General features: G+C 37.7%; 1 protein-coding gene across 1 annotated transcript in view; it reads left to right on the top strand.

The window, feature by feature from the left end:
* The window catches only part of SLC26A7 (solute carrier family 26 member 7), a 115,549-nt gene that overhangs the window by 26,794 nt on the left and 64,826 nt on the right, over nucleotides 1–23,929 (top strand). The window contains exons 2-4 of the mRNA XM_032869060.1: nucleotides 3,626–3,736; nucleotides 5,615–5,787; nucleotides 23,522–23,686. Coding sequence (XP_032724951.1) covers nucleotides 3,626–3,736; nucleotides 5,615–5,787; nucleotides 23,522–23,686 — 449 coding nt within the window. The remainder of the gene's footprint in view (nucleotides 1–3,625; nucleotides 3,737–5,614; nucleotides 5,788–23,521; nucleotides 23,687–23,929) is intronic.

Genomic DNA, 23,929 nt, shown 5'->3' with positions numbered 1-23,929 from the left:
GCAGAGACTCAAGAGTGACCTACCAGCTTTGGTGCTCCCTCTCCCTCATGGGCCAGGCACTGTGTTAGGGAAGCCATTTTCCTTGCAGCTGGGGTTTAGGGGCAAGGGGAATGGTGGGAAATGTGTGACATCATGCTCAGGGCCCCTCAAAGTCTGGTGGTGTTCATAGGCCCTGAAGCTAGTGATGGTGTTGATGTGGGAATAAAGAGTCCGTTCTGTTTCTGTACTATTAGAGCCATTATTACACCTACAAAACATGTTTTCTTAAAAAACCACATCTTTCAGTCCTTCAGAAAGTGACCATTCTTTTGTGGTTACATCAGACTTGCCTTACCAATATATACCAATATATGATTTTTAAAATGATTTTAAAATGATTTTTAAAATGATCTTTAAAAATAATCACCCCTCTAAAGACTTTAAGGTTTGGGCTCTGTCCTCCAATCTCTCTCTCTCTCTCTCCCTTTCCCCTTTGCTTCTGTTTCTTTCCTATCTCTGTTTCCTTTCCTTCTCTATCTCCTTTCTTTTGCTCTTTCTTTCCTATCCCCCTTTGGCACCCTTTGGCCTGATAAGTATTTTGTTTTTATTTCTTGATCCTTACTTTTGTCCTCTTGTTTCTCTTCTAGTCTAAGTTAGATTAGGTAATACAAATATTTATTAACATTTGCAGTATTTCCTCCCCAAATACTAGAATTAGAGAGTTGTAATCCTGCTCTTAATTTATTAAATTCCCTGTTTCATAAACATGGAGAAGAGTATAGATAATTCTGGTAATTTGTAAGTGACTCGAACTAGTTAATATTTTCATCATTTTTGAAGTGTTTACCATATTTTAGCTGGGTGAATGTGTGTGTATGAAAATGTGTATGTGGCTTATTTTGTGGCCCAGAATAATAAAAGAATCAGACAGAATAAGAAAACTTTACCCAGGCCCCTGTATATTTTGGAGGTGTGTGTGGGAGGATGGCTTGGGTTTTATGGTTCTTATTTGTGGAAAGAGTATTTTAAAGCACTGTTTATCTGTGTTCATCCATTCCTCATTGCCATCTTAGCAAAGAAGCAGATTCTGGCTGAGGGTGAAGGACACTGTTGCTCAAAGGGAAAGCTCAGTATCGGTGTCAGATGAGAGGAAGGAAATGGCTACAACAGTATTTCTGTTTTTTGAGGTTGTTTTTGTAGAATCTACTGAAGTAATATTTTACATTTTTAGGTTTAGAGAGCTCTTAAAGATTTGGATTAAATATGTTTTACATGATTATCCTGATTTTAATTTGATAAGAGTATGAGATCTGAAGAAATTCTGTTTTTGAATGGATTTTGCTATATATAGATATTGCGGGGGGGCTAAAGAAAGACTGGGGGTAAGAGGGAGAGGGAAACTGGAAGGAGGGAGAGAGGGAAAGAGAGAGAGAGAGAGAGAGGCAGAGAGAGAAAGGAATTAATAAAGCTAACAGGTAAATAGTTGGCTGTTCACTAGGCAAGAGGTGAGGATCTCACTGCTTCTAGGTCTGTCTATACATTTTCTGTTGCAGATAGAATACAAATGTAGCCAAACAGGGCAACTCTTATCCTGTTGATATTTATCGCATTTATCAAAATTTCATGTGTGTATAATTCATCCATCTTTTGTTAAAGATGCTGCGTGCAATTTTCCTTTACCCCCATCCTTGATTTAGTAGATCTGGGTCTTCCGAAATATGGGCCACATTTTTTCCTTACCTGGAAACACTCAGCATTCTGTTTCTTGATAGGTAATTTTTTCAGGTAACTCATTCTGAAAATGAAAAGGAAAAGTTTTTTCTAGCTTTCTGTGTGACTGATATAATGTACAATTTTTGCAAAGTTGCATAAGCTATAAATGCCAGGAGGGGCTTTTTGGGGGGTAGCGTGGAGTAACACTTAAAATCGTCCTTCCTAAATCCAGAATGTTGCCTCTCATCCTGCATGTATGAAATTCTAGAGCAGAGTCTGCCACTGAACCTTCTAGAATCACTTTTTATTTATTTTTACCAGACATTTAGGAATACATTGTAAGTAAATAGCAATACAATTTTTTTTTAAGTTAAAAAAATTTTTTTAAAGTTATTTATTTATTCATTTGACAGAGGGAGACACAGAGAGAGAGGGAACACAAACAGGGGGAGTGGGAGAGGGAGAAGCAGGCTTCCTGCCAAGCAGGGAGCACGATGTAGGGCTGGATCCCAGGACCCTGGGATTATGACCAGAGCTGAAGGCAGACATTTAATGAATGAGCCAGGTGCCCCCAGATGGGTTTTTTAAAATAAAGAAGGGATGGTCACTGGTAAACATTTTACGTATTTTAAGTAAAGCTAAAATGTCTTGTAGTGCTTGAAAAACATATTTGATGTATAACTACCACTTATTTATTAAAAAAGAATTTTTTTTTAAAGATTTTATTTATTTGACAGAGAGAGAGAAATCACAAGTAGGCAGAGAGGCAGGCAGAGAGAGAGAGAGAGAGAGGAGGAAGCAGGCTCCCTGCAGAGCAGAGAGCCTCATGTGGGGCTCGATCCCAGGACCCTGGGATCATGACCTGAGCCAAAGGCAGAGGCTTTAACCCACTGAGCCACCCAGGCGCCCCTAAAAAAGAAATTTTTAAACTTAATTTTAAAACAGTAAAAGTTAAACAGTAAAAAGTATTTATCCTAGAACCATACTGTGAATAATGAATGAACCTCATATGCAGGTAATCTAGATTCTAATGCTACCTCCTTCCTCAAGTCCCTTTGTACCTTCTAAAATGCATTATGTTCAATCAAATGCTTATCAATAAATTGTATAACTTGGATGGATATGTCAGAACCTAGCTGAACTAGCCATGACCAGCAAGATCACTTTAATGAGCTCGTACTCACATGTATTTTGGTCACATATAAACCACTAGTGGTCATTTAGACACGTCTAAGAAAATTATCTATTTGTATGTAACATACAAACTATGTAGGCAGTGGTATCGATGAGGAATAAAAATGAACAGTTATGGGTTACTCCTTACCTACTCTTTGAATAAACAAAGTTGATTTTTTTTTTCACTCTAAGAAACTAGAGCTGAAATAGTTTGGGATCCAGCATGGGAAGTGCCTCAGTTCACACGTCGCCCTGCTACTGTGACACAGTCTGAGATCAGCCGGCCAGCGGCCAGCCAGGCAGCCTTGAGTGTGTGTCCTTCTTGTCCCAGCTTTCCTGACCCTTGTTGGCAGTAATGCTGCTAGTCCTGCCTACCCCACAGATGCTACTGTGCCAATAAAATGATCCCCCAAAACTGTAGAAATGCTTCTCGAAGTGTGTGTGGAGATATTTTGCCTTAGGTTGATATCACTTTTACCAGGAAGATTCTCTGGGCCAGTCTTTTCTTGTAGACGTCTCTGTAATCGAGGGGAAAGGTAGTGGTCCCAAAATAATGGTTTTTAGAACTGAAATTTAAATATGAACTAAATGAGGGAATTTCTAGTTAGTTAGGATGGTAACTCTAGAATCTCACTGAGCGAGTGGGATAATTAAGTCGTAGTTCCTTTAGTCACTAAAATAAATATCCATTCTGCTTTGTAGTGGACTGTATCTTGGAGTTTTAAGAAGGTCCTAATTACCTGGGTCTGCTTGACAGGGTTGGCCTTTGCGATTCTTTCATCCGTGCATCCTGTGTTTGGTTTATACGGGTCTCTGTTTCCTGCCATCATTTATGCCATATTTGGAATGGGACGTCATGTTGCTACAGGTAATAATTTCTCTCTCTGTTTATGCTACTCATGCTACTAATGGAAAGGACTCAGAAGTGCTCATTAGAGGGGTGCATTTGTGCTCATTAGTGGCACATTTGGTTAAGCTTGCAACTCTTGGTTTCAGCTTAGGCTGTGATTCAAGGTCATGAGATCAAGCTCCACACTGGGGCTCCACACTGAGCACGGACTGCTTAAGACCCTTACTCTCTGCCCTCCATGCTTGTGCGAGTGCATACATGCAATCTCGCGTCCTAAAACAAATAAATAAATAATTAAAAAAAAATGCTCGTTAGTTACTGATTACATTTCCAAAGCAATTCTAACTTTACTTCTGAAAACCTCAGCAAATATTGGAACATGACATTTAACTCTCTGTGCCTCACTCAATATGTACTGTGACTTATTGCTATATTATTATGTAATCAAGATTATTTTAAAAATTCTTTGCATTTTTAAGTTGCAAAAAGGTCATAAAAGAAGGGCATACATTCTGAATTTACAATGAAATGAGAGAAGGTAAGCTCTTTAAGGGAAAGAAAAAACTATTGAATTTATTTACTCCAATGTTAAAAAACATTTTTTATGTAATTGGTGCTTAGACTCAATGATCTTTTAGATTTCGTCCAAGCTAGATTCCATAATGCCTTTTATTCATTTTTATTTTTTTTAATTTTTTTATTATGTTCAGTTAGCCACTGTGTCAAAGAATAGGTGGAAGACATGAATAGACACTTCTTCGAAGAAGACATACAAATGGCTAACAGACATATAATGCCCTTTAATTAGTATATCTCTTACCTCTGCCTTACTAAATAAAATGTGAACTATCACAAATAGTCTGATAATAGAACAAACTGGTTAAAAACTTGGTTGTAGAGTGAGATGGTTCTGGGTATATGTCTTATTTGTTGTTTGCTATCTGCATGACCTTGGACAACCTTTCAAAGGCTTATTTGCTGCTTTCTGGATAGTGAAATAAAAAAAATTCATATGACTATAATTAGAATTAGATGAGATAATTGATGTATAGTGTCTAATTTAGTACTTGCTACATAAGAGTAAGTTAGTTATTATTATTACAGAAATGATACCTTAATCTTAAATATTAAGGTAATAATGATAAAAAAATACTTTTAACAGAAATAGCCATAGAGGCATTTCTATTTATTTTGTGTGCTTAAGATCTCAGCCTGTAAGTATGTGTCTGTTTCTTCACTTTGTGTCATTTCAGTTTGTGTCACTGACTGCGTTGGTTTCCTATTTCCAATATAATAAGTTACCAGGAGCTTAGTGGCTTGAAACAAGATAAATTTATTATCCTATAGTTTTAGAAGTCAGAAGTCTGAAATGAGTTGCATGGAGCTAATACTGAAGGGGAAGAGTTCACAGTTAACCACTGAGCCTAGTGAGGTTTTCACAATTATCATCTCATTTATGTTTCCCCCAAGTCCTGAAAGGTAGGTATTATCATCTGCAGTTTATGGGTGAAGTAATGGAGACTCAGGGTCATGCACTTTAAGTCACATTATTGATAAATAGAGGATTTGCATGCAAGCCTAAACTGTGATCTTAATCCCTGTCCTGAGGATACTCTCTGTGCAGGTCTGCAGAGTGGTGGGAAAATGTACATAGGATCTGGGAAGAGTAAGGAGCTGGGTGTGGTCATATGTTGAAGGACTGTGTGTATCTGTAGGAAAGTTTCTGCTTTTTCCGTGGAGTGGAGTGAAGGATGGAGGAGTCGGGGTGCTGAAAAGAGTGTATCCAATAGATCTGTTTAGTTTTACACCATGTGCTCAACTTCAATGGTGGAATCTAACCATTATTCTTGAGTCCATCACTAACAGAAGATTCCCCCCACCCCCACCCCCTCTTAGGCACCTTCGCCTTGACATCCTTAATATCAGCCAACGCAGTGGAACGGCTTGTCCCTCTGAGCAGCCAGAACTTCACCACACAGAGTAACACAAGCACACTGGGTTTATCGGACTTCGAGCTGCGAAGGATTGGTGTTGCCGCAGCTGTTTCCTTCTTGGGAGGTGTGATTCAGGTAAGTGGTACTGAGGCTTGGGAATGAAGAAAGGGAGACTGGAAGGAAAGGCAGTTGGTGCTTTGTTTTTATTCCTGTTCGTGTCTTTGTCTCTATAGAGGGATGAAGATTTTATCAATGTGTTTTATCTTTACGGAATCACTGCTAAGTGCCAGTTGAATAAATGAATCAGCATCAAGAAATCAGAGTTACAGAGAAGCAGTTTTTGACTCTTCAGGAATGAGCTTCCTAGGGCACCTGGGTGACTCAGTGGGTTAGGCCTCTCCCTGCGGCGCAGGTCATGATCTCAGGGGCCTGGGATCGAGCCCCGCATCAGGCTCTTTGCTCAGCAGGGAGTCCGCTTCCCCTTCTCTCTCTGCCTGCCTCTCTGCCTACTTGTGATTTCTGCCTGTCCCCCCCCCCAAAAAAAAAGAAAGAAAGAAAGAAAGAAAGAAAGAAAGAAAGAAAGAAAGAAAAGAAAAGGAAGAAAGAAAAAAAAGAATGAGCTTCCTAAAAAACATTTTACAAAATGAAATGGGCTTCCTTTTACGGCAGTGAGGCAGTCCTTGCGTTCATACAGTGACTGCATCATCACTGTAGGATAGGGTAGGAGAAGTTCCTACAATGGGAAGAGACGTGACTAGATTTCTCAGGTCCTTCCCAATTTTCAGAGTTTATGATGTTACTGCCTCCAGCAGTAACAACTGGTATTTCCTTTGTGCCGAAGACTGGCCAGCGTGAGGTCTTCTGTCTCAGATCTGCCCCGACTCTGCCCCTTTCAGCATCAGGCAGCTGTTTTGTTGCCTGGTCTGCTCCAGTCTTTCTGCTTCTTCAAAGTATCGGACTATGTAATTTGCTGTTTCTATTCAGTCGTCAGAATCAGACAATTCAGAAGTGACTATAAAATAAATGCAGGATAGTGCTGTTAGACACGGAATTTATCTGATGGCCATTTTGGTTTAGTCTTCTGTGTTATGATGAGTTGTATGTACATAAACTTCCCAGGCGACTATCTTCTGTGTTGGTAGAGGCTCTATTCTACAGTGCAATGTTATTTACAAGGTCAAAGACGGTGTAAAGGCCAAGAAGGGAGAAGAAGAGTTGATGATTTCCTGGAATTGGAGGGTTAGAAGAAAAGATGTGGTCGAGAGGGAAGGAGACAGAAATTGTATTGCTTTCTAATGAGGTAAAAAGGGAGGGAGAATTTAGGATATAAGACCAATACTAACTCAGTTCTTCCCAGTTCTTTAGAGAATAGACCATGTGAGGGGCAGCTTTGCCTAGGAGACTGCTGGACTAGAAGGCCAGTGGGTGTCGTGTGCAGTGATGGTGTGCTTTCAGACTGGTTGCCTGAGTACCCTGTAAACTTTGTTTTGTTTTTTCAAATGTGGATGATGTGCATGTATTCTGAGACTTGCATAAGCAAGCTTAGTGGGCTCTTCTTCCTCGACTGGCCACTGTGAGACCCTCTGATGGACCTGTGATCTGTGTCCACCTCAGAAATAATCAGCCATGTGAATTGGTGATTCAAAAAGGGTATGTTGCCATAGATTTGGTCTAGGTTTTCCTTAATTTCTGCTCATTTAAAATAAAATAAAAATCTGTATTAACACAGCAAAAGTAAAATCACTTCTCTGGTCCCACTAACTACCATTCATATCTCTCTTTGAATTTATGATTTTTACTAGGTTTGGACTTTCTCTTATTCTTTTAAGCATGGAACAACTAGTTTTAGGTGGATATTAGTATTTTGAAAAATCCAAGAGGGTATATAACTAACAGTAAGACCCAACAACCTTCGGCTTTGTCTCATTTTAGCCATTTTCCATAGTTCAAAACAATCATCAGGTATTTTGTTATTATCTGCCATATTTAGATTAAGGATTTAAATGATAATAAAATATAAAAGTAAAAGCCAGGATTCTAACAACATAAAAAATAAATGTCTCATTTCTCAGAATGAAACTCCCGAGAATCATGAGAGTAAAGCAGGATATTATTAAAGAGAATAAAAATAATTTGGTTTTCATGGACTTTTATTACATGTAAAATCTGATCCAGAGAGTCACATGTTTTGTCTTATAAGTTCATCAAACATCTGCTTTCTTTTGTCTTTTCGCTCTGATCCTGGATATGTGACCTGTGTTTCAGCCAATTTTTTAACAGATGGCTGGACTCTCTTTGACCTCCAAACTCATCTGTCCATTGTCAACCAGAACCCTAGGGTCTGCTGGATCTGTTGGATCCAGCTTTTCGATCATTTTTTCTTTCCTCCTTGAGATCTGAAACCTCCTGAATATGAGGGCAGTCCCAGGGTTTCCAGCTTCTATAAACACAGTGTTTGTTCGTTTACCTTGTTTTGTTTATTTTTAATTCCGACTGACAGAACTATTTAAAGATTTTATTTATTTATTTGACAGAGAGAGAGAGAGAGATCACAAGTAGACAGAGAGGCAGGCAGAGAGAGGGGGGAAGCAGGCTCCCTGCTGAGCAGAGAGCCTGATGTGGGGCTCAATCCCAGGACCCTGAGATCATAACCTGAGCTGAAGGCAGATGCTTAACCCACTGAGCCACCCAGGCACCCCTGATGGAACTATTTAGGTTAATAACATTTTATATTAGGGTGTTTGAAACAGTCATATCCAATCTGGTTGACAGATTGTGGATTAGCTGGAAATGCTTTCCACTGGAAGTAACGGAGAACCTTACTACCGGAGGCTTACTTATACAGACATTCATTGCATTTTGTGTTAAAGAGGTCATGGCAGACCTCAGGTTCATCAGTGTTGGGCAATGCATTCAATTGATAAACTGATCTGCCTTTTTCATTAGATAATAAGGTCTCTGTGACTTAGTGCTTTTTCCTTTTTTGGCTTCTCTTCTGGTAGTTCATCAATAACTTTTTCCTCTAAATTGTTGCTTTTATTTATCTAACTTTCTTTCCCATGCAACTTTATTACTGGACTTCATTACTCTACTTCATTACTGGACTTACATTCTTTAACATTGTGTTAATGATTTTAGTATGTCTTTCTCTTTAATTTTTAGAAGAAACTATGGCATAAAATAATGAAGAGATTAGAATTAAGATGTATACTTAGAGCAAACTGTTTCTATACCATAAGATTTCTGATTTTGAGATTGCTTCTTTTTTTGCCTTTCTTTCAGCTTTCTGTACATCTGTAATATTTTGGTTTGTTTTCTACATAAGACATTATGTGGAACACAAGGTTTTTGCGGTTACAGTATCTTTATCTATTTTCCAGTTTTCATAGTACGTAGCCTAGCACTCCACCCATGGTAAATTCGCAGAAAAGGTAGTGAATTAAAAAATAAACGATTCAGAATCTGAAAATCAAGAAACAGCAGACATCATGCCAGGTAATAATTTTGTGATTTTAAAAGAATTGAATCTGACATTTGTTGACTTAATTATTATAACATGAGGAGACTCTGAAAAAAGGTACATCAGAGAACTGTCATTCTCCCCAGCCCACCCCCAGTCTCCCTCTCCTTTCTGCTCTGTTCTCACCCACCTCCTGTGGGTAAGCCGTCTCATTCATTTCTGGTTGATACTTTTGCAGAATGAGTGTTTTCTTATTTACCCTGCTTTCTTACATGAAAGTTAGCATTCTTTTGTGTCTGACTTTCTTTGCTTAACAGTAAAATATCCCAGAAATCATTCCATGTCAGCTCCTAGAAACGCCCCTCATACTTTTTTATTGCTGCATTGTGCTGGGTTGTGTGGATATGTCATTGTTTATTCAACATATTGCCTATATTTGGGCATTTAAGTTAATTCCAAAATTTTGCATTTGTAAACAATGCTACTGTGTATGTGCTTATGTATTTTCATATTGTTGGGGGGTGTCTGGTCAGGGTGAATTCCTAAAATGGGATTACTGGATCAAAAGGTCAATGCATAGGTGGTTTTGTTGATATTTTCAAATTCTCTTCCAAAAGAGTTGTAGCAATTTGCATTCCCCACAGAAATAAATGGGAGCACCCTCAGCTTCACAACAGAATGTGCTGTCAGACTTTTAAGTTTTAATCAATCAGGTAAGTAAGAAATCATATTCAAGGGTAATTTGCATTTCTTAAATTGTGAGTGATGGCAAATGATGACATCTTTGTATATGTTTAAGACTCTTTTGTATTTTATGGATTATGTTTTTTGTGCATATATATTTCTAATTTTTCTGTTAAGGTTTTGGTCCTTTTTCCCTCAAATTTTAAAAGCTCTTTATATATTATGGATATTAACCTTTCATCTATGATATATGCTTCAAGTGTTTTAGTCTGATTAGACATGCAAGTTATTTGACCATGCAATTGAAGAAATTTATGTAGATTTATTAATCATTTTTTTGATTGCCCCTGGACTTTGTCAATATTAGAAAGCTTTCCTTTACACTAAGTATATAGAGACATTCAGCATATTTTTAAAAATTTAATTTATTAAATTATTTTCTATATGCATTTTAAAAAATATTTACTTTCCTGATCAGTGTGGAGTTTATTCTTATGTGTGTGGGAGATAAGAATCTAATGGTATTCTCGGGGCACCAAGGTGGCTCAGTGGGTTAAAGCCTCTGCCTTCTGCTTGGGTCATGGTCCCGGAGTCCTGGGATCAAGCCATGCATTGGGCTCTCTGCTCCGTAGGGAGCCTTCTTCCCACTCTCTCTCCACTTGTCTCTCTGCCTACTTGTGATCTCTCTCTCTCTGTCAAATAAATAAATAAAATCTTAAAAAAAAAAAAAAGAATCTAATGGTATTCTTTTTCTAAGTGGTCACCCAGTTGGGCCAGCGACGTTGATTAAAAAGTTCACCTTTGCTTCTGTGATTTATGATGCCACCTTACTGTTTCCACATTTACTTAGATCTGATCTTTTCTATTCTATTCCATTCTATTCTGCTGGTCTGTAAATAGCACTCTGTGTTAATTATGGAGTCTTATAGTGTGGTTTAATCTGGTAGGACTGGTCCACCTTCGTAGGTTTTACATTTTAGCGTGTTTTGGGCTATTCCTGCATGTTTGTTCTTTCTTCTGAACTCTAGCATCAACTTGTCTAGCTCCATTAAAAAAAAAAAAAACTTTCTGATATTTTATTGGGATTGTGTTTAATTGGCATCTTTATGCCATGGTGTTATCTTATCCAAAAACACGTGCCTTTAGTTTTGTTCAAGTCTACTTTTGTTAGACTTTCAAGTCTTTCAGGAGTGTTTCCTCTTACACATTTTGCATATTTATTCCTAAGTATTTCATCATATTTGTTGCTGTTATACATGGAACTTTCTTTACCATTATGTCCCCTAGCTGGCTATTGCTTCTGTCTATAAAAGCTATTGATTTTTCCCCACTCATTTCTTTATTTAACAAATGTATCTGTTAAGATGCTGCAGAAAATATGATTCATACACAAAAGTGGCTTAAAAGATGGAGTTTAGTGTTTCATATGACAAGAATTCTGGTAGTATCAGGGTTCCTGGTTGATTAATTCAGTAACTATAATTGTGTCTATAGCCTATATTTTTTTATAGCTGCCTGCTATGCCATCCTTGGCTGGTTGCTTTTCTTCCTGGGTGACCCCTCAGTCCATGACTGCATGGTTTCAAAATGCTGCCATCGTGCCAGGCACCACGTTCTCATACAATCACAACAAGACTCAGAAAAATGGCAGTCTCTCCTTGTGCATCTCTTTGTCAGGAATAAAAGCTGACCCCAGAAAGTCCCTGGTGGACTTCTCCTGCTTGAAAGTATCACATGCCCATTCTTAAGTGAATTGCAAGTGGGGCGGGGGATAATATCACCATAATTGTCATAGACTAATTAAAATTCACCTCTGGGATGTAGAACTCTGGGAGTTCAAGGAACTTCTTCCTTGAATACCTCACAAAAAGAAAAGTGAACAAATTGGGATTCTGCTAGTGATAAAGAATGTGCTAGTTACTAGAAGATTAAATATCAGTGCCAGACATGGAAGAATTTTCTTTAACTCTACACTAGCCAGCTATCTGCTAAACATAAGGAAAACTGGAATGAGAGAACAGGCTCAGGTCACTTTTCATAGAAGATATAGTCTAGTAGGGAGAGGGGTAACTGAACAAGTCATTATCGTGAAAAAAATACTATTATTCTAGTACTGTGTACATGTACATATTCAGTGCCTAGTCTATTCATTATATATCCTAAAACCTTATTGAATTGTTATATTTTTGTTTTTTTGCTTTTTTACTATTTAAATGTTTTATTAATCATTGATTTTTTAGTATTTCCTAGAGGTACTTTTACTTTTTTACAAATTAATATAACTCGTGATTTCTCTTGTTCAATTGCATTACATGGTACCTCTGCTATAATGGTAAATAATAGTAGAAACAAGGTTTTTTTTTTTGCCTTTTCTTGAATTTGCTCAAAAGGCCATTAGCATCTCCTTTAAGATGCTAACCTTGAGAATAGAGTATATAAATTTACCATGTTGAGAAATTACTATTGTTTTATATTTTTTGTGTATTTAATAGAAATTAGAAAAAGAGCTGAATATTGCTGTAGGCTTTTCAGCATCTATAGGGATAATCATGTGATTTTTCTCCCTCTGAAATCTATTATATGTTATATTCTATTAATGGATTTCCTAACATTGAACCAACCTTAAATTGCTCAAACGACTCCCACTTGGTCATGGTGTGTTTTAGTCTTAATGTGGTCATGGATTCTGTTTATCAATTTTTTTTTAAAAAGATTTTATGTATTTATTTGAGAGAGACAGAGAGAGAACATGAGTGAGGGAAGGGCATAGGGAGAAGGAGAAGCAGACCCCCACTGAGGGCAGAGCCAGATGCAGGCTGGACATAAGGCTCAGTCCCATGACTCTGAAGATCATGACCTGAGCCAAAGGCAGATGCTTAACTGAGTGAGCCACCAGGCACCCCTGAGGGTAATTTCTTGATAATGTTCTCTATTTTCTCTATTCTTCTATAAAGTTGTCATGTACAGCACTCTGTCTCCAATATGGTCAAATTTGGTACTGTGTATTTCCCTAGAATATTATCCTTTTTATCTAGCTTTTCAAATTTACTGGTAGGTAGGTCTTTGATTTCTTATGATTTTTAAACAGTTTCTTGTTTCAGTGTTTTCTGCTTTGACATTTTCTAGTTTTATATTTATACTTCACTCTTTTTTTTCTTGATTAAATTAGCTAGTGGTTTGTCTATTTTAATTCTTTATTTAAAAAAACAAAACAAAACAAAACTAGGATTTTGGGAGCGCCTGAGTGGCTCAGTGGGTTAAGCCTCTGCCTTCAGCTCAGGTCATGGCCTCAGGGTCCTGGGATTGAGCAGTGCATTTGGCTCTCTACTCAGCAGGGAGCCTGCTTCCCCCTACCTCTCTCTTTGCCTGCCTCTCTGCCTACTTGTGATCTCTCTCTCTGTCAAATAAATAAATAAAATCTTAAAAAAAAAAACAAACTGGGATTTTGAAACAGTATGTCTAATGTTTTTTTCTGTTGCTACCTCTGCTTTTAATTTTGTTTCCTTTCTTTTGCTATTTTTTTAGTTTATTTATTTTCTAGTTTTTTAGTTGGGAATTCCATCATTTATTATAATTTTAAGATTTTTATTGATAAATGCATTTAGTGCATTTAGTGAATTTTCTCATGCTCTTTGCTTGAAATGTTTTCTGTACATTCTGATAGCTTTTAACTGTCAATGTTTTTTTTAGAAATTCAGTACTTCCAGTTTATATTTCCCCTTTTACCCAGCAATTACTTAGGGAAAGGTTTTAGATTTCTAAACAAATCGACCTTTTTGGTTTTTGCCAATATTTTTCTGGTGTTATTACATTGTGGTCAGAGAGAGCTGTTTGTAATAGCTTTACACTTTCTAATTTACTGATGTTTTCCATGTAACTAATATATGATCAATTTTTGTGAATGTTTCATGAGCACTTGGGGAGAAGAAGGTATAGTCTCTTAGTGTATAGCTATAAGCTCTGCCTTATTGATTTAAGTTACCAAGTTTTCAATATTCTTATTCATTTTTTTTTGTCTACTTGGTCTTTCTTGCACTGAGAATGATGCATTCCTTACTGTAAGCTGCTTTTACTACAATAAACAGACTTGCCTTGTAGCGGTTTGATTAACTTTTAGGTAAACTGTTTATGTGTACATCTTAAACATAAATGCTTTCAAATCTCTCTCATTCATTGTCATTCAGGCAAAGAAGTGATTCCTGTTTCTCTTCTTTCTTACCTTTTTTTTTTTTTTTTACCATTTCTCTTCTCCCTTACCATTTTTTTTTAAACATTGTTAGTATGAAGTGCACTTATACAACCACAATAATGTAATATGATGCTTTCTATGTTGTAGATTAGATTATGGGCCCTTTAGAAACTGCTTTATTGAGGTGTAATTGCTTCACATAAATTCCACACATTTAGAGTGTGCAATTTGATGTTTTGACATATGTACAAAGCCAGCACCGCAATCAAGAGAGTGAAATTATCTGTGACTCCCCTCAATTTTTCCTTGACACTTGACCTTCTCACTGCTTTAGGACCCCCACCTCCCATCAACCAGGAATCACTGTAGATTGTTTGCATTTTCTAGAGTTTCATAAAAACGTATTCACTGTATTATTTTTGTCTGGTTTCTTTCCCTCTGTGTAATTTCATTGTTGTCGATTTACTAGTTTTTTGGTAATGGTTTTGTAACATAGCAAGGACCTCTGTGATTAAAACTCATGCAGTATCTGATTGTAACTGAACTTTCTGGTCTGGGAATCTTTTTGTTTCCCCTTGTACCATCTCTTTCTAAGGTACATTAGGTGTCTCATTTTGCAGAGGAAGTGTTTCTGTTGTAACTGATGCAATTTTGTGCTATTAGTGTTACTCTTCAAAAATAAAAAAATAAAAAAAAACCACTTTCTAGCCAAAAAACAGTAGCAGCCAACAGAGCAATTGCTTGCTCACTCACAGCAATGAGGCGTTAATTTCAAGGCAAAGTGGAACCTTTTAAAATGTCAATATCAGTAAGCATTTCTGTTGAGGAAAGAAACACTCCATAAAAGTTAAGGCACTTTTAAAAACCATTGTTCTCTTCTGCCTGTAGCATTTATTATTCTCATGTTGGGCATCTTGCCCATTCCTTTTTATTTTTTTATTTTTTCAGCGTAACAGTATTCATTATTTTTGCACCACACCCAGTATTCCATGCAATCCGTGCCCTTTCCAATACCCACCACCTGGATCCCTCAACCTCCCACCCCCCGCCCCTTCAAAACCCTCTGATTGTTTTTCAGAGTCCATAGTCTCTCATGGTTCACCTCCCCTTCCAATTTCCCTCAACTTCCTTCTCCTCTCCATCTCCCCTTGTCCTCCATGCTATTTGTTATGCTCCACAAATAAGTGAAACCATTTGCCCATTCCTTTTTCCAAGAACTGAGAGGGGTCTAGGATTGTCCCCTGCCCATTTACTTCTGGAAGTTTTCCTGAGCTCTGCTTTTCTGAAGCGACTATGGGACAAGATTTCTGCCCTGGAGGACATGGGGATATACATCTCCTTTGTTTGACAGTTGCACAAGCATGGGGTGACACAGGTGGGGGTGTTCAATGGCGCAAAGCCTTATATTATTGAACTGCTGCATTCTGGAAACACACAGGCTTACGTCTTCAAGAATGATAGAAACCAACTGCAGACCCAAGTAGGGGATTTTCATTTACTTTTGGTTAGTACTGAACATTTTTTAGGTGTATTAAATAATGAGATCATGAATATAGAAAGATTTAAGATATAGACCAGTTTAACCTGTCTATTCCTATATTCTGCTTCCTGAAAAATCATTGCCTTCATTCTTCTGAAGGGCAGGGGGAAGGTAATCCAAAATGTCTTTTGAGGATGTTTCACTATTTCACAACCATTATCATCAGGAAGTCATTATTCTGTTCAATCTAAATCTTTCCAGCTGTATTTGTACCTGGCGAAGCTGAGAAGTAATACACTTAAAAGTAGAATTATAACATCCTCAAAATTATAACAATGACCATGCTTCACATTGAAAATCACAATAATAGTTAGTATCCTACTATATGCCAAGTTGTTCTCGTCTTGGTGCAGGTATTCATACATGCAATCCCCATCACCATTTTATGAAACAAATCATTTTATTCTTCCCATTATACAAATGAAGATATGGAAAGGCAAAGTGACTTATGTTTAGAATCTCATAATTAGGAACGAGTTGGACTCCAAATAGGAGTTGGACTCCGGTATACATCCCCCTAACTGCTATGCTAGCTACCTGGCTTTCTCAACTCATACTGAGATAGGAACCAAGGAAACTCCATCCAGTAGCTTCTAAGGTCAGGTGTTGGGTGTGTTCTTTCCCACAATTCACCTCCTCAGTGGTAGCAGCAGCCTATGCACTAGGCTTCGTGGCAATGGTCTTGGCTGTATGGCTATGTGCCTACCATCCTCCAGGCGCTCAAGGTCCTTTACCATGTCACTTGCATGTCCTTCAAGGCTCAACTTAAATATAATCATCTCAGAGAAGCCTTCCCTGATATCTCTTGACGTGGTTATAAGTGATTCCCCCCACTTCCTTCGGCGAGACATTGCTTGTGTCTTACACAACAGGATTTTTCTTTCTACCAGGAAATATTTTCCACATATTTACACCTGCCTTTCTGGACTGTGAGTCTCTAGAGCAGAGACTGTTTATCCCTATAATTCCAGTAGCTAGTATTTAATAAATGTAAGTTGAATAATTTGAATAAGAAAAAGGTCAATTAAATGTTAATGGTATCACTTATGTTAAGTAGCCAAAATTAAATTGAGATTTTTTTAAACTTTTATAAATTTACCATTTTCTCTCTCTATCCCTGACCAGAAGATAAAGAATGTGTTTATATCTGTTTAAACTGTAAACGGATCTTAATGAAAAAGGAATAAGAAAATGTATTATAATTTTCTAATTTGGTTATGGATTTTGTCAGATCCATCCAGTGGGAATGTGAAGACCTAGTCAGTGAAATCTCCCGCCTCTCCCCACAGCTATTCCCTGGTCGCCACCCAGGGAACAATAAAAATACAGCCTCTTCCCATGCTCCTATGTCTTTTAATACTATCGTGGTCCAGTCATCCCATCCTATGATGTCATTGTTTTCTATAACTGGGGCAGAAAGGAAGGCAGAAGAGTCAGATCACTGTACACCCATAGCACTTCTGATTCTCATCGCCTCTTGCATTAGAGACTTTTTTTTTTTTTTTTGCCCAGTAAAGTCTGAGAACCGAAAAGATTATGGCGCCCCTTTCAACCGTGAAGTTCCAAATAAGAATAATTCCTAACACCAGCGAATTTCTGATATATTCGACAATAAAAAATCAAATGGAAAAATAAAATGTGTTTCCTAAGCCTAAAATCAATTTGCCTCTGGATTATCCAACACATGGCTCGTTTCTGTTCTCCATTCCTGCTGTGTCCAGTTTAGGTGTTTTCCGTCCTTTTTCCTTTAGTTACTTCTCTTATACTGACCTTTTAAATGGCGAGTTGTTCCACATTTCACCATCAGATTAATTCTAGCAAAGCCCAGGTCTTAGTTTTGAGCCAGTGTGCAACACACTTCTTGGCAAAATTAGGTGTTTAATAAATGTATGGAAGAGTGATGTCACTCACTCCTGCGAAACTCTCTTTTCACTACTTTTAAGGTGCTCCATATTCTGACTCAAAATGTCTTGCTTTATTTTCTATTACTCCCTTTGGGCTAGTTGTGCTCCTTTGGAACCAGCAGCTCTGTGTCTTCTGAACATATCCCATGCTGTCCTGCTTTATTCTCATATTCTCCACTCTTTCTGGAATGCTTTCTAATAACTTCTCCCGCTTGGATTCCTCCTTATGTGTCAAGGCACGAGTATACCCCTATCCAGCATAATTCCCACTCCCTCTGAAATCTATGGCATGTTTTCTAGTCCTCTCTTTTATATGTGTGCACAGTTGTCTTGGTGTGCTTATTTACTCACATGTCATACCTTTGATGCCCAGCTGTGTCAAGTTCCCCTGAAGTGCCCTCCCCGCCCTCGCCCCCCACCCCCTGCCCACATGTGCAGAACTCAGGAACTTATTGAATGCGTCACACATATGAGGAAGAAATGTCAACTTACCTGAAGATTCTGTGGAAGACGTGGAGGAGGTTTCTTTCTCTTTTTTAACTTTTTGTTTTAGAATAATTTTAGATTTCAGTAAATTTGCAAAAAAAGCAGAGCTGCCACCTACTCCATCCACCTACAGTTTCCCCTATTATTAACATCTTACATTAGTGTGGTACATTAGTCACAATTAATGAGCCTGATTGATACATTGCTACTGACTGAAATCCACATGTAGTATTCAGCTTTCCTTAATTTTTACCTAATGCCATTTTTCTGTTCCCAGGATCTTATCCAGTACACCACATTATGTTTAATTGTCCTGTCTCTCTTTAGGCTTCTCTTAACTGTGAAAATGTCTGAGACTTTTCTTGTTTTTGATTACCTTAACAGGTTAAGAACTTCTGGTCAGTGTTCTGTAGAATGTCCCTCCATTGGGATCTGTCTGATATTTTTCTCATGATTAGACTGGGCTTACAGATTTTTAGGAGGAAGACTAGGGAGACAGAGTGACATTCTGATTACATCACATCAGAAATCTAGACTATCAGTATAACTTATCATTCTTGGTCTTAACCTTAATCACTTGGCTGAACTAGTGTTTGTCAGGTTGCTCCAATGTAAAGTTTCTCTATTCCCCCCTTCCCATATTGTATTTATTGGAAAAAAGTCAACATGCAGAGCACACACTTAAGAGGTGGGAGTTACCTTAAGTGAGAGGTTGAGATAAGGAGTGGGGAGTGTCTATGTAAATTATTGGAATAATAATTTACACAGGAGATTTCCTGGCTCCTCCATTTAAAAAATGTAATCAATTATTTATATCAGTATGGACTTAAGGTTATTTATTTCATCCTTTGGATTATAGTCCAATGTTACTTTATTTATGTTGTTCCTCAAATTGTTCTAGCTTTGGGCATTGGGAGAGCTTTCAGTTGGCTCCTATGTCCTTTGACATACCCCCCATTTGTTTGTTTATTTTTGGAGCACTTCCTTTGTTTCTGACACTACAAGATAAGCCAGGCTCCAAATGTATATTTCCTTCCCCAGTCCTAGAATCAACCATTTCTTTGAGGAGCCCTGGCTTTTGTTACTGGGGAAATAGCATCCGAGATCAATATCTGGGTGCTAGGTATGCTCATTGCAACTGGGTGTTGTTCCTTCTAACGCTCTCAGCTGACAGAATGAGGAAATATATATATGTATGCAGACATATCTGTATATATTTCTATATGTATCTACCTGTATCTATTTCTATTTTTTTTCCCTAAGATACTCTCCCTGCTATAAAGGCCATAACCTTAATGTCATCTGCAAAATTCCTTCATAAATTAGTGTGTGTGTTCTTTTATAAGATTTTATTTATTTATTTGACAGAGAGTGAAAGAGCAAAAGGAGGGGGAGCAGTAGAGGGAGGGGAGAAGCAGGGTCCCCTCTGAGCAGGGAGACTGATGTGGGGCTCGATCCCAAGACCTTGGGATCATGACCTGAGCTAAAGGCAGGTGCTTAACTGACTAAGCCCCCCAGGTGACCCCATAAATTAGTGTTTTATTGAATAACTGGGAATAGGAATTTGGGGAAAAATTCTGCCTACCACACTGAGTTTATATTCCAGAATTGAAGTGTGCATGGCTTGATAGTTCCTTCCCTTTTAGCACCAAACGATATGGAAGAGGGTTTTATGTTCTCAAATCCACGGTGCATAGGTATCCATTTGACATTTTTTTATTCTCAAGTTTTCTGGCCACACAAGCTTTTTTGCCACATCCCTGTGCAGCACTCAGTTGTTTTCCTATTGTCATGAGCAATTTAGCTCTCTTCCCCAGACTTGCATATGCTGCTCAGTAAAGAACATAGCTCTTAGCAATTTAGCTCCCACCCAAGGAGCTTCTCAGACTTTACCTTCCTAGTCACACATCTACATTACAGTTCTTTATGTTTTTGATTAATATTGCCCCCTCCCAACATCTTCGTTTCACCTCTCTTTGTATGGTTTTTTAAAGCGTAAACTGTATCTTTATCATTGTATTCTGGAACAATGCTGCAGCTAGCCCCTAGTGTGTATGCAGTAAATATTTATTGAGCAGACAAATAAATGACTTGGTACAATGTAAAAATCAGATGGCAAAGGAACTGACAAACTTGAAATGCATGCTATACTCCATCCGCTTGGGTAGGATATTTGTTTACTATGTACTCTTTTCTTTTTTTTCACTGTGTGAAAACCACTTGCAAAAAATGGCCTGAAATCTGAGATGCATTCAGTTTATATAGAACACATGCTGTTTATAGAAGCATTACTCAATAGTATCACGCTAGTGAACCTTGATAATGTGTGTCAGAGGTTTTCAGCATTAGCCCGGATCATCAGCTTTACTACAAACAGCTGAAATATATTGATGGTATAAAATTTATTTTCTCATAAAATGTTGCATGGCCAAATTTTGGGACTTGGCTAACCAGCTTAGAATTATTGTTATCTATATTTTTAGTAAAAGGAGCTGAGGTGGCTGTTTATTAAGTCATTAGCTTAAAAAAAATGCTTAACATTGATATAAAATTTAAATACTGGGCCTCCGAACAAATAGCCTAGAATGATCCTCATTTCACATACTTAAGTTCTAAGATAATCTTGGAAGTCGCACCCATCTGTGGGTGCTTCTTACAAAACCTGCGTTGGATGGGTACTTGCTGTCTTCAAGCTGTGTACATCAGCCTCTATATGCTAGAGCCTTAATTTTGATGTGAAAAACTGTACAAATTTGGGTAGTGAGAAAAGAGGAGTTCTTAAATTTCTCCTCTTTCTGATCCTTCTCTTTCCTTTTTCCTCCTCTTCTTCCTCTTTGTCCTTCTTAAAATAGCCACCATTGTCTTGGGTTATGGAGAATGTTGTCACCCACAAGAGTAATTTTTCTTCAGTTAAATATCACATGTTTGCAGTCATCCTTCAAATACCCAGTGGTTTATGTCAGGAATGAACAATTAAGGGGCTTGTTGACCTTTCAGAGTAAAAAATTCTCTGTTTTAGGGATTTATCTCTTGCTGAGAAGATTTTCTTTTTAAGCATAAAAATGTGTAGAAGTAAATATTACAGAAACACTTTGAGTCTTTGGCTAAGTTTTAAAGGAGGGTACTCCATCTTTTCTGGTTTCTATTGTGAGGCAGGTGTATGTATTTTCAGTATGTGAAAAGGCTGAACTCTATCTTGTGCTTTCCTGAGCCCTTCCATTTGTAACATTCAATTGTGGAAATGACTAAGAAGCTGCTACTAACAGCCAGTGGTTAGCTGGGAAGTGGCTGGTGAATGACTTCAGTTGAAGTGACCTTTGTTTCTCAGCCATGAGAAATCATTAACTCTTCTAAAAAGGTGCTAGAATTGAAACAAATAATAAACAGAAGGTAAAATGGTAGTGGTTTATACAAGGGCTTCCAAAACAGTTTTCTTCCACAATAAATGAGGATAAGATTTCTTGGCATCCAGATGAGAACTTTCCAACATTCCATGTGTGCATAAAATTCCATATATGCAAACAGGTTTCACAATTTCAAAGATCTGGATTGCTTGTAGGCTACATTTAGCTGAATTGAAAATCCGTCTCTCTGGTGTTCATCTTACCCCAATAATATGTGAATTTTATCCTTAGGGCCTGTAAGAGTTAATGTCATAAGTTGGAATTTACTTACTAGTAGATAGGTGGTTGGGGAAAATTGGTTCAATGTTTTTCTTAACTGATTGTGTTTTCAGGATGAAAATCAACAGACTATGAATCAGGAGTTGCCAAGAAGATCAGTGCGTTCCATTCGTACCTATACCATTGATTGCATATTTCCCTCAGGATAATTCTACTTTAACAAACACACACATAGTTTCTGGGGAAAAAAAAAAAAAGAAATGTTAGTTGCAGAAGCTGCTGCTCTGGCCTCCTATGTTGGCAGAAAGAGATTGCCTGATTTCTATGTTGGCGATCCATATTATTTTTTTATTGCATACTGAATAAAAGGAGACTGCTAAACTGCAAACAATCTGAATACATTTCTTTCTGCACTGATAAATTCTCTCAAGTTTTCCAGCGTTGGAAAAGGTGGGGTGGCCCCTTGTACGTTTTCAAAACTGAGCCTGGTGTTTTGTACTGGGGAAGCATCCACGGCACCTTACCATGTTCCTGGTGCATCATGTATGTTGCACATTTTACAAGTTTCAAAGCCCTTTCTTATATTATTTCATCTTCATTTTATAATGATTCTACAAGACAGCATAGACATCACTGTAATAATTTCTAGATGAGGAGTCTCAGAAAATTTCAGTAGGTTTTCTATGGTCACACAGCTAGGATGTCAGGCTAGGAGCAGGATTAGGACCTAGCTTTTCAGATTTGAAGAAACTCTACTCTGGTGCAAGTTCAGAGCGTGATTGCTTTTGGTCAAAGGGCCTTGCAACGTGATAGCAAGGACATATTTTGCAACTTATGCTCTAGAGTTATCAGACAGAACTTTATACTTCTCTTTCCCATCACTGTGAGCTCTTCATAGAATGAGATCTCATTGTTATTCTTTCTTCTGATTTTTAATAATTAATCTTATTTTCCAGCAGGAATTTTAAGACCTGACCTAAATATTATAATTAACACACCGAAAGGTTCTATCAACACGACCCACTTAGTATCCCTTTTCCGGTGTGGAAACTCATGAATGTAATTTAATGTTACTTTTAAAAGACTGAATTTTGTGTTTTGCAGTTTCCCTGATGGAGTTTACACAGTTGTATTCAGTGAGAGGATGGGCCATCTTCTCAAAGCTCTCTCTCTCTGGCAAAGGAAGGACATTAACTGCTGCTGTGTTAATAGTGAGAGAGGAGAGTTTTGATTCTTCTGGTCATCTTTTGCCCAGCAGAACTCAATGCACAGCTTCTACTCACTCCTGATCATTATGCCTGGTCATGACATGGTTTTGCCATGGAGCACGATGCTACGAGTAGATAGGGACTGTTTAAGGAAAATGACTTTTCTACTGATTCCTGGGTTTCTGAATTCATATCCCTTTAATCTACCTCTGTCTTTTGCTCTTTTCCACATACAAATAAGTCCTCATATCTTCTTGTTAGACTTGGCCAGTTAGAGCCACTTGACAGAGTTTCTAGTCATGAAAGTGTTCCTATTTCTCAGTACCAGGGAGAAACTCAAGAAATGGCTTTTTTTCTTCAGTGCTTTTGAGGTTTTAAGCCTCTTGGGTGTGGAGTAGTGCATCATGTCCTTCTGAATTTTTCTTAAATTAAATGATAATGCAAATTTAATTTTTCTCCACAGAGCCCCATCTATGAACTGATCTGAGCATATTTCCCCTTTTTATGATGAGGAAAAGAGAAAAAAAGAAGTGAATTTTCAGGGGTGAAAGATGTGTTCCTTTTAATTGGAGCACTTACACTATACCTAAGAATATTTGGAAAGTCTTGGAACCTAGTTATATTTTCAAGAAAAACTCCAGATATTGAATATATAAGATTTCAGAATCCCATTTCGTGTGAGTTTTTCAGGTCTGTGTGGAATGAACATGAAAATGTGTTGGACATTAATTCCTCTAGAAAGTCTGGGAAATGTCACTCTCCTTTGTCCTCTTAGGTGGCCATGTTTGCACTGCAGCTGGGCAGTGCCACCTTCCTGCTTACGGAGCCCGTGATCAGTGCGATGACGACCGGGGCTGCCACCCACGTTGTGACTTCACAAGTCAAGTATCTCCTGGGAATGAAAATGCCATATATATCTGGACCACTTGGATTCTTTTACGTGAGCTTTCCATATGTCTTTGTTCGTGTATTTTGGGAGTGTGTTTCACAAAGTAGAATTCGGTGAATTCTAATACTGAGATTTTTCGGTAGGTATGGAACGTGGGTTTAAATACAATCGTTTTGGGATACTTTTAATGTAATTTAGGATATGAAGCTAACTTAATATGTTCTATCTACTAATTTTGGAAGCAATTCTTGATAAAAATTGAGCATGATATAATTTGGGGTCATGATTAGAAAA

Source organism: Lontra canadensis, unplaced genomic scaffold (assembly GCF_010015895.1).
Source record: "Lontra canadensis isolate GAN:19392208 unplaced genomic scaffold, GSC_riverotter_1.0 scaffold37, whole genome shotgun sequence".
NCBI lineage: Eukaryota > Metazoa > Chordata > Mammalia > Carnivora > Mustelidae > Lontra > Lontra canadensis.
Note: the sequence above shows the minus strand (reverse complement) of the source record. Positions and strands in the feature narration are given on the sequence as shown.